At 46.5% G+C, this 11,743-nt stretch overlaps 2 protein-coding genes across 2 annotated transcripts; both read left to right on the forward strand.

Moving 5' to 3' along the window:
• Positions 1–3,200: 3,200 nt before the first annotated feature.
• LOC130127906 (myeloid-associated differentiation marker-like protein 2) lies at positions 3,201–4,106 on the forward strand. Its single transcript, XM_056297619.1, has one exon. The coding sequence runs from the start codon at positions 3,201–3,203 to the stop codon at positions 4,104–4,106; it is 906 nt and encodes a 301-aa protein (XP_056153594.1).
• Positions 4,107–10,214: 6,108 nt separating this feature from the next.
• LOC130128050 (myeloid-associated differentiation marker-like protein 2) lies at positions 10,215–11,430 on the forward strand. The gene has a single exon (XM_056297761.1). The coding sequence runs from the start codon at positions 10,215–10,217 to the stop codon at positions 11,037–11,039; it is 825 nt and encodes a 274-aa protein (XP_056153736.1). The 3' UTR covers positions 11,040–11,430.
• Positions 11,431–11,743: the final 313 nt, after the last annotated feature.

The following is an 11,743-nucleotide window of genomic DNA, read 5'->3' on the forward strand; positions in this document are numbered from 1 at the left end:
GAAGTGCCAGCGAGCCAAAGTTGACAGCAACTTCCGGTTTGTGCTCGCTCGTTTATCTTCCCCGGAAACAAACGACCGCCGCCCCCGAGGTCTATTTAGATAGCGTTGCGCGCGTCGTTGTCCTTTTGATGACATATAAATCACGTCTGGCCGATATGAAATAGCACGGCGGCGTATTAGGGCCATTGTATACTACTGTAAACTACTAATAAGACACGTTAGCCCCCTGCTAATGGGTCTGACCCTTTAGTCGAGCGGTTAGTGACGTCGCCCTGCGGTGCAGTACTTCTCGTATCGAATCCCGCAGCGGGCAAGAAAGTAACCGGTTACACAACGTTTATTGACAGATACGTTTCATCACCCAACCAAGTGACATCTTCAGGTTAGTCTTAATAAGGGCTTTGAAATTATGATAGCCCGATCTCTGCCATCGCATGTGAGACTTGGTCGCTTTCGTGCGAGGGTCTGCCAAGGAGACTGCACATCCAAAGACTGACGGGCAAAAACGTTTTCATGACGTAGATTTTTTTTTTTTTTGCTCGAGCACAAAAAAAATTCTGCCATATTTCCAGTTCAATCGACTTGGGCACTGCACAAAAGTCTTATACTGCCAGGAAAACAGGTTTTTCTGTCCGTGTATTTCTCCTCTCCCGGTAGGCACCAAAAAAAAAGGTTTGTCGCCAAGTTCGAGCACTGGAGACTTGGCAGATATGTGGACTCTACTGAATAATGCACTCCTCTAGTTTATTGTGTTCTATGAATTAAAGGACTATATATATATTACTAGAAGAACCCCGCTACAGTGTAGCGGTTTGGTTATCCACCAGTCTAAATCTCCCTCCTCTTCATCCTGCCAGCTGACCACCTTCCCCCTGCCCCTAAACCCCCCCCACTCCAACTCCCTCCCCCCAAATGCTCAGAATTACCTGAAATGCCGAGAAAAGGGGTTTTTAGCCATTTTTAGAAAATGCATATTTTTCACAATTATGCATAATTATTTTAATTTTCTGCTATTTTTCTGGTCCTCTCCGGAACAATACCTACCACCTCCAAAAAAAAATTAGGATCATAAGTGCATTTTTGCAAAAATGCATATATTTTGCATAATGCCAAAACATTTCTAAGTCCCAGAAATTTTTTTTATATAGGTGAAAAAAAATCAAAGGTGCTCAGAATCATCTGAAATGCCGAGAAAAGTGGTTTTTAGCCATTTTTAGAAAAATGCATATTTTGCATATTTTGCATATTTATGCATAATTATGCATAATTTTAATTTTCTGGGATTTTTCCCTTACTCTCTGAGACAATACCTACCACCTCCAAAAAGAATTAGGATCATAAGTGCTTTAGTTTTCGGTCCCGGTATCTACACTAACACCACACACACACACATTCCGAAAATATATGAGTAGATATATACTATATATATATATATATATATATATATATATATATATATATATATATATAGTATATATATATATATATATATAGTATATATATATAAACAGCAAAAGCAAGGACAGTCATTTATGGTAAGTAGGCAAACAAACCCCACAGGCTGCCACCATCATCTCTGAAAAACCTGACCTTTCTACAGAGACAAACGGACCATTCCCCACCTTTTTGAAATGATGGATTTATACTACTACTATTTATACTATACTTTATACTGTAACTCTCACCATTACATGAACTGACAGAATGTACAAACGGTGAAACAGGTCCGGGACAGTTCCGTCACCTGTAGATAGAAAACCGGGTCAAAAGCAATGTGCCCTAATTTCCATGATTGACAGTTGACCATTTTATGTCGCTGAAAGGATTCAGTGGATTGGGCCTACAATGATCATTTGCCGAGGCGTCCGGGTGGCGTGGCGGTCTATTCCGTTGCCTACCAACACGGGGATCGTCAGTTCGAATCCTCGTGTTACCTCCGGCTTGGTTGTGCGTCCCTACAGACACAATTATCCGATTAACTTATCCATTACTAATGTAACCGGTTATTTTCTTGCCCGGTGCGGGATTCGATACGAGGTGTACTGCACCACAAGGCGACGTCACTAACCGCTCGGCTAAAGGGTCTGACCCGTTAGCTAGGGGCTAACGTGTCTTATTAGTAGTTTACAGTCGTCACCCTCCCCGGAAGCGCGCCCTCGCGCTTTGTTATTCCCGCGCTCCGGAGAGACTTCTGAGGATCTGCACACTTCCGGATCCCACCGCTGCCACCAATGTAACCGGTTATTTTCTTGCCCGGTGCGGGATTCGATACGGGGTGTACTGCACCACAAGGCGACATCACTAACCGCTCGGCTAAAGGGTCAGACCCGTTAGCTAGGGGCTAACGTGTCTTATTAGTAGTTTACAGTCGTCACCCTCCCCGGAAGCGCGCCCTCGCGCTTTGTTATTCCCGCGCTCCGGAGAGACTTCTGAGGATCTGCACACTTCCGGATCCCACCGCTGCCACCAATGTAACCGCTTATTTTCTTGCCCGGTGCGGGATTCGATACGGGGTGTACTGCACCACAAGGCGACATCACTAACCGCTCGGCTAAAGGGTCAGACCCGTTAGCTAGGGGCTAACGTGTCTTATTAGTAGTTTACACTAACTTGTCCGATGCGAGGGTCTAAGGACAGGATGTTGTGTTGCTGTAAAGCCCCTTGAGGTAAATGTGTGATATTGAGCTATACAAATAAAATGCACTTGACAATTGGCCGTGTGTGCGGGGGGGGGGTAAGTCGGATGTGGGTATGTGTCCTGGTCGCTGCACTAGCGCCTCCTCTGGTCAGTCGGGGTTGAGCCAGCAAAACAAGCGTTTCATTATGAGAATACGTGTTAACTTGCTTTTGACATGACAAATAAACTTGAAACTCGTGTCCCCCCCCAACTGACCACTTTAGATGGAAAATCCAACATTAAAGCTCTTTTATTCATCAATAGTTACTCTCTTCTAGTTTGAAGTGGTGTTGTTACTCAGCGTCCTCCTCTAAGCCAAAGCATCGCCAGGGATTTACGCCCACCACAGTGGAAACGAACTGCTCGACGCGGCCTATTTCATGAATATCATGCAAAGCACATGGTGAAGGCACATCTACAGGGAGGGAGGTGATAATCCCAGACGAGCGTCTCTCATTTTCCTACCAGCCTCTGACACCTACTCGCAAAACCGCGGACAGAGCATCGCCGCTGTGCCACAGAGATGGGATTCCAGGGCATAATAGACAATGTTAAGGGGACCCTTTCTGAGGCCGTTTTCACCCCGTCAATTTTGATGTCTGGCCGCGGTGGGCTGCACATGACTCAGGTGATCCTGTGTCTTGTCACCTTCGTCCTGGCGGCCTTCCGGGGCGAGAGCAACCATACCTACTGGGTCTATGGCATGTTCTGCTGGGCATTCTGCCCCATCATGACCTTCCTCATCACGCTCATCGAGATGTTCAAACTCAATATCCCGCTCAATTTATTTTGCATGAACTGGGACGACTTCACCACGGGCATGGCCATGTCCTCCGCCCTCATGACCCTGTCCGTCGCCGTCACCTACGCCAACTTCTACGCCTGCTCCAAATGTTTCTTCGCCTGGGTGGTCAGCGCGTTCGCCATCCTGTGTGGTGTGGTCTACGTCATAGAGGTGGTGAAGGACAAAATCCTTGACGGGAAAAAAGGGGTATACCTAGCCGCACTGCCTGGTTTCTGGAAGGTCACGGAGGCCTTCGTGAGCTGCATCATTTTCATTTCCCTCTCCGGCTACCACGGGAAACCCATGCTGATCATGTGCGTGGTGGCGTACATCATCCCTTTCCCTATCATCCCCCTCATCATAGCCACCAACATTCTCAAGAAACTCAAGAAATGTTTGCCGTTCAACCTGGACAGGTTTGTGTTTATATTCCTGGTTGTCTCTGTCGTGCTTTACACTTTTGCTGCGATCGTGTGGCCCATTTTTACCTTCAGGAACAACCCCCGTCCCAGCGAGTGCCCTGGTAGCTACTGTGTCTGGGCCATTGAGTTCATGGTTGCATTCATGACCTACGTTAACCTCATCCTCTTCGCCATTGATCTTGTTTTCACCTTGCTCGGTATATGTGGTTTCAAAAGCACATGAATATGATCTGTACCTTCTCAGATTTCTTTTTTTTTTTTTTAACTGGTCTCGTGATATTTTTGATTTACTGTTAGCCTCAGGTCAATATGACCTGAAGAGAATTAGAATGACAGAGGTTGTTTAGTGTAAAGCAGCTGTGATGGTCCGGAAAAGCGCATGTGCAGTACATATATGTCTATGCATAGAACATGAGAGTAGATGAAAATTGGTGTTTGAATGAAGGTGTTAATGGGGCCCAAGTGTAAAGACAAACAGATCAGACTGGTATACAGACAACCATTTTGGGGAAAAACATAATCCAACTGGTTCTCTTTTTCTTTCTGACTCATTGCATGTCTGCATAGATTTCAGAAACTGGAAGAGACATTCTTTGCCGCCATCTCAACTCTTTCAAACGGATGAAGCAGCTTGTAAAATAACATTGCAAAGGCACTGTATAAACCTGACCTGATGGACAACGACAAAATTGAGTTTCACAGTATGGACTCTTTCACCAGCTGGTTGAAAGGAAGAAAGGAAAGGAAGGAAAGGAAGCAAGAGCGTGGGTTTGATTTGGAAAGTGGTGGGGACATAAATTTGGCAAGGGGTATGGAGTTCTCCCCCAGAAAATTAAGGAATTTTTCATTGCACTGACAACCATATTGTGGCTTCATAAGATAACATTACAGCTCACGGCTGAAACGCTTATCTGGTCTTTCTGTATCTGGACCGGGCTCTGGATGTGCCAGCTGCCTATCATGAAACACCGTTGAACTGACGAGCAACATGGACGACTACTATGTAATACACTGTCACTGACAACTGTATTTGTCTAGTTTTGGTCTTATGAATGGGATAAATTGTTTTTTAACAACTGCATCTGAAGGATGTACTCAGGTCTCGCTCTCTCTGATACCTGCATTGACAACCACTAAGTGATACACCTTGACCTGAAAAAGAAAGAAAGAAAGGCCGCTGTGTTCATGCACTTAGGATGAACAATGGGAGAAACTGGTTTAAAGCAATGCTCGAATCAAATCAGAAGGATGTGCTCTCTGAGGTAACATTACAGCTAGTGCAAATGCTTACCTGTTCACTCGTTTCTTTCCCTGCCTGGCTTGGGCTTTCTTTCTTTTTCTATGTCTTTTTTTTTTCTCCTGTCTGCATTAACAACGAGAGCTAAAGCTAACTGAAAATGAATGGATGAATGGAACTCCTAATTTACTATACAAGGTACTAAAAATAAGGGAACTTCTGATTTGCATACATCACTAGATAATATGTTAATGCACCAATCGTGTGCTTACTGGAAAATGCTATTTGCCGATAGATGCAAAGCAAGCGAGCCAAGTCAGCCTTTTACTAGATACATAGCTACTTATATTTACCAAGAAATAAGGCCTTGGGTCTCTCTTGGGTCCATGATGCTAATCCAAACTGCCGAATTAAGAAGAAATATTGCCGGAGATTCAATCAGAAAATAATTCATTGTAACGTTAACTACAGTAGCCCTGTAGCCACACAGATGGGATCTGAGACTGGAGAAGACAGAATAGCAAACTAGCAATCCTGGAAGAATTACTAATGCTCCTCTTGTTTGGCCAACAACAAGTATAATGCCAAAACTTGAAGAATAATTACAGTTAGTGCTAGCCAAGCCAAAAGTAACAGCACAAAATCTCCCTACAGCACACCCTGTCACAACATTTAGTTTGCTAGCTAACTACATTATCTGTTCATGTTTGCTAAGTATACTAGCTAATAGTATAGCGTCAATATGCCTAACGATTTCTGTTTGTACAGCGCTAACCTTAGCATGACTCTTAAATTGCACTAAACTAGGAAACAAAAATCAAATAACCTCCCCTGGCTGAATGATCACACTCATGCCCGTAGAAGACTCTAGAAAATCAGAATGACAATGGAAGGTCAACAAGCCTGAATTAGCACATAACACCCTTAAAAACCAAATGTTAATTTACTAGAAGGCAGTTAAGGATGTGAGATCAGCGTACTTCTCTGAACTGATATCAAGAAATAACCACAATCCTAAAGTTCTCTTTAGGGCAATTGATTCTGTTATTAACGGTCCCTCCACTCCTTTTTTTTTAAACCTGATGTTGAGTTGTCTGAAAAATTTTCTCACTCAGTTTTGTAAATAAGGTGCAGAATATTAGGTCGCATATTCAGCCGGGCTCTTGCATTCATTCCTTTCCCCATGCTAATTCTGTCTCTTTTACCCAGTTTCAACCAATTACAATTTCAATGTTAGAGAGTACAGTCTCCGATATGAACTCCTCCTTCTGCATCTTAGACATCATCCCACTAAGCTGTTCAAGGAGTTATTTTCAACTGTTAGCCCCATTATTCTGCAAATTCTAATAATTCTCTGGTCTCTGGTTCTTTTCCAGACAGTTTTAGGCATGCCATTTGTTCACCTATTGCTGAAGAAACCTAATTTAGATCCCCTGTCCTTACGTAACTACAGACCAATCTCCAAATTGTCTTTTTTATCTAAAGGTTCTGGAGAGAGTAATTTCATCACAATTGATTTCTTTTATAAACACCAATAGTGTTTTTAGCAGTTTCCAGTCTGGTTTTAGAGCACTTCATAGTACTGAGACAGCACTAGTTAAGGTCACTAATGACCTACTGCTGACTCCAGAGGTGAATGCTCGATTTTAGTTTTTTTAGACTTACATGCTGCCTTTGACACAGTCAATCACAGCATCCTCTTACATCACTTAGAGACTTGGGTCGGCATCAAGGGCTCAGCTCTTAAGTTTATTATGCTCTTACCTCACCAACAGAACTTTTTCTGTTGTTCTGGGTAACTCTACTCCCTCGATGGCTCAGTTGAATTGTGATGTCCCTCAAGGCTCAGTTCTTGGCCCCCTTCTGTTTTCTATATACATGCTGCCCCTTGGCCAGGTCATTCAAAATCACGACGTGTTTTACCATTTTTAAGCTGACGACACTCAGTTATGCATGCCACTAAAACCCACAGACCCTAGCGCCCAAGCAAATCTCACAACTTGCCTCTCTGACATTATATCCTGGATGTCTGAAAATTTTCTTAAATTTAATGATGATAAGTCTGAGGTCATTCTGTTCGGTCCCCCAAATTCCATCAGTCCTTTTGGTACTAATCTTGGTGGTCTGTCAGGTAGTCTTAAACAGGCTGCTAGGAATCTTGGGGTAATATTCAATACTAACATCGGTTTTGATAATCAAATCAAACATGTTGTTCAGTCATGCTTTCTCCAACTCAAGGTAATCTCCAAAATTAGGTCATTTTTATCAATTGCTGATCTGCAAAAAATTGAACATGCTTTTATCTATTCTCGGCTTACGTAATACACTTTACGCTGGTACCATCAAGGGCTCCCTCCACCGTCTGCAGTTGGTACAAAATGCTGCTGCTCAGCTCATTACCGGGACAAAGAGGCATGGCCATATCACTCCTGTGCTTGCCTCCCTACACTGGCTCCCTGTTATATTTCGATTCATTTAAATATTTTATTTGCCACTATTAAAGCCTTAAATGGTCTTGCCCTACATATATTTCTGATTTACTGACCTGGTATACGCCCTCTCAACCATTAAGATCCGCAGACGGAGCCCTGCTGGTTATTCCCAGGTTGCGGTTTGTCACAAAGGGTGATCGGGCTTTTGCTGTTCGAGCCCCCACACTATGGAACTCTCTTCCTGTTGAGCTAAGACAAACCAAGTCTCTAGATTCTGTTAAATCTTGTCTCAAAACTTTTTTTGTGGAAGTTTAACAAATGTTTGATATTTGTTTTTTTTATTCATACTGTTTTAATTTTTAATTTTACTTTATTTGGTCTTATTCTTATGTTTGCCTTGTCTGATTTTATTTCTTTGAAAATCCTTTTGTAACATTGTTTTAGAAAAGTGCTATATAAATAAAGTTATTATCATCATTATTATTATTATTACTACAATTCCTTGTCTGGAGTGAGTTAACCAGCCAAGGACAGCTGTCTTTCTTTTCTGCATCCCCCCCCCCCATTTTTCTCCCCAATTGTACTTGGCCAGGGCTGCACGGTGGCGCAGTGGTTAGCGCGGAAGCCTCACAGCAAGAAGGTCCTGGGTCGAACTCCGGGGTTGTCCCACCTTGGGGGTCACCCCGGGTCGTCCTCTGTGTGGAGTTTGCATGTTCTCCACGTGTCTGCGTGGGTTTCCTCTTGGTGCTCCGGTTTTCTCCCACAGGTAAATCCAATCCGAAGCCATGCTAAATCGTCCCTAGGTGTGAAAGTATCGGCCCTGTGATGGCCTGGCGGCCTGTCCAGGGTGTCTCCGCCTGTCGCCCAATAACTGCTGGGATAGGCTCCAGCATCCCGCGACCTGACTCCGGATAAGCGGCTTGGATAATGGATGGATGGGTGTACTTGGCCAATTACACTATTTTATGAGCCGTCCTGGTTGCTGCTCCACCCCCTCTGCCAATCCGGGAAGGGCTGCAGACTACCGCATGCCTCCTCTCATCCATGAGGAGTCGCCAGTCGCTCCTTTTCACCTGATAGTGAGGAGTTTCGCCAAGAGGACGTAGCGCGAGGGAGGATCACGCTATTCCCCCCAGTTCCCCCTCCCCTCTGAACAGGCGCCCCGACCAACCCGAGGAGGCGCTAGTGCAGCGACCAGGACACACGCCCACATCCGGCTTCCCACCCGCAGACACGGCCAATTGTGTCTGTAGGGATGCCCGACCAAACCGGAGGTAACACGGGGACTCGAACCGGCGATCCCGTTGGTAGGAAACCGAATAGACCGCTACGCCACCCGGACGCTTCGACAGCTGCGTCTTTCCCACCCATCCATGATCCAAACCGCTGGTCCTGCTCTCAGGGTGGCGGGGATGCTGGAGCCTGTCGCAGCAGTCACCGGGCGGCAGGCGGGGAGACACCCTGGACGGGCCGCCAGGCCATCACAGGCCAACGTTAAACAACATAAAGCGCTGACAACATTCAGCACGGCCCCATTCCACCCCCAGGCTCTCCGAGCCTACTGGCTGGCGATCAGCCCGTCTGATCAGTTCAGGTTGGTGCTATTTCCCCGGAGTAGGATTCCTCGGCCTTCGCTGGAGGGTCAGACTTAGAGCTGATCGCTGAGCCCTCAGAAACCACACAGCCGACAGCCGGATGTTGCGTAGTGAACTTGACGCCAATCCGGTGAAGAAGTGGGCCGCGTTCAACGGCGTGACGTTGTCCCTTTATAAGAAGGGCGTCACGCTCACCATTTCCGGGTTATCCGAGACACTCCGCCAATCACATTGCCGCGTGTAAAGGCGGGAAAAAAGCGAACGAACGCCAATGAAAACCATTTCTCATCCAGAGGGACGTTAGGATCCAACTGTGCCGAAATTATAACTTTGTAGAGCCGATGGAAGTTATATTGGATTTAAACGCATGTGCCATTATTATCCAATTAGATGAGTGGTGGGGACAATTATAGGTAGTCAGAACATACCCCCACCATCCCTACCATAGATTACGCCCATGGTGTGTGTGTGTGTGTGTGTGTGTGTGTGTGTGTGTGTGTGTGTGTGTTTTATTTATTTTTTGTTGACATTTTAGGACAAGTGACCCGGCGTGGGTACTGTGAAAATCTGCAACTCAGCTCCCCTTAATAGAAAATGAGAGACAAGTCATCTGGGATCATGTCTGCCGTCACCAGGGTGCTTTCAACTGATGTGCAGATGTTGAAATCTCTGGTTTTCTTCATTGAATGGATTTCCTGGGAAAGATGAATGGTCGATTACTAACCCATTATACTCTCAGGGGCTGAAATTGTACAAAGTTACGTTCAACACTGCAAATAGTCTCCGTCAGTTCAACGGTGTTTCATGATAGGCAGCTGGCACATCCAGATATTTAAATGGGAAGCAGAGTAAACACTGATAAGTGTGATAGGCTCACATACGGTGGCTCCACAGTACTACGACAGAGGACCGCAGTGGCACAGGAAGGGACCTCAGAGCAACAGCTGCAACTGAGGGACGAATGGACGTCTGCGGTTGATTTACTAAAGTCTTACCAAAATACAACCGTCATCTGCGTCCTGTCTTTCCAACTCCTAATTGTCTACCGATTACCTGATCTCAGTATCATGTGTGGACCATTCAAGAGCCCGCAGGCCATCCTGCGCCTGGTGGAAATGATCTTAAGCGCTTTGGCTCTCGCCGTGGTCGTGTTCAGGGGCAAGATGGTGAACCCTTGGGGCATCTGGTGCGAGTTCGTTTGGGTCTTCTGCTTCGTCGTGCCCACGGTCCTCACCGTGGTGGAGGCCAAGAGTTGGCACATCCTCCTGGCCGCCTTCCTGCCCGGCTGGGACGACCTGTGCTGCGGGCTGACCGTGATGTGCGCCCTGGTGGTCCTCTCGGCCACGGTGGCCTTTGCCGCCGTATTCGTGTGCGCCACCTGCATCTCCAGCATCCTCTGCGCGCTCTTCTCCCTGGCTGCCACGGCGGTGTTTCTGGTAGATGCCGTCAAACAGAGAATGAAGCGCCCCAGTGGGTACCTGACCAGCCTGAGGGGTATCCTCCGCTTCACCGAGGCCTTCCTGGCTTGTCTCATCCTCACGGCCGCCGCCAGCCACTTCCTGGGCGTGGACTGGGCCTCGCGTCCCATCGGCATGATGGTGGCCGTTGCCGTGTTTGCTCTGTGCCTCTTGGGCACCGTGGCCATCATCCTCCTCCACCTGCTCAGTCTGCTGCGGTGTCTGCTGTCGTTCGGGTTGGGTCTGATGGAGCTGGTGTTCAACGTCATGGCGGTGCTGTCATATATCTGTGCTGTCGTTCTTTGGGCTTTTTATGGCTACAGGCGCCGCTGTATTTCCTGCTCGGTCAAAGACTTGAACACTGTCACAGTGGGGTCGATTGTAAACCTGATCCTTTACAATGTGGATTTGGTTTTGTCAGTCAAAGCCCGATAGAAGTGTTGACTGTAAACATGCCACCAAATTTTTAGAAAAAAAAAAAAAAAAAACAGATTTGGGCGTCCGGGTGGCGTGGCGGTCTATTCCGTTGCCTACCAACACGGGGATCGCCGGTTCAAATCCCCGTGTCGCCTCCGGCTTGGTCGGGCGTCCCTACAGGCACAATTGGCCGTGTCTGCGGGTGGGAAGCCGGATGTGGGTATGTGTCTTGGTCGCTGCACTAGCGCCTCCTCTGGTCGGTCGGGGCACCTATTTGGAGGGGAAGGGGGAACAAGGGGGAATAGCGTGATCCTCCCACGTGCTACGTCCCCCTGGTGAAACTCCTCACTGTCAGGTGAAAAGGAGCAGCTGGTGACTCCACATGTATGGGAGGAGGCATGTGGTAGTCTGCAGCCCTCCCCGGATCGGCAGAGGGGGTGGAGCAGCGACCAGGACGGCTCGGAAGAGTGGGGTAATTGACCGGATACAATTGGGGAGAAAAGTTGGGAACATTTTAAAAAAAAATAATAATAATAATAAAAAAGAAATAAAACAGATTTGCTTGTGATGCGTGTTGTTTTTCTTTGTTAATCTCTTCTTCTTTTTTTTAATTAGAAGATGTTTCAGCAGATATGTGTGTAAATTATATCGAGGATCCTCAAAACTCTTGGCTAAAGACAAAGCTAAGCCCATACCAGGGTGCAGCTGGGCCTCGAGCAGAA

Source organism: Lampris incognitus, chromosome 17 (genome assembly GCF_029633865.1).
Source record: "Lampris incognitus isolate fLamInc1 chromosome 17, fLamInc1.hap2, whole genome shotgun sequence".
Classification (NCBI taxonomy): domain Eukaryota; kingdom Metazoa; phylum Chordata; class Actinopteri; order Lampriformes; family Lampridae; genus Lampris; species Lampris incognitus.

Coding starts and splice junctions, on each gene's coding strand:
- LOC130127906 (XM_056297619.1), top strand. CDS start 3,201: ATGGGATTCCAGGGCATAATAGACAATGTTAAGGGGACCCTTTCTGAG.
- LOC130128050 (XM_056297761.1), top strand. CDS start 10,215: ATGTGTGGACCATTCAAGAGCCCGCAGGCCATCCTGCGCCTGGTGGAA.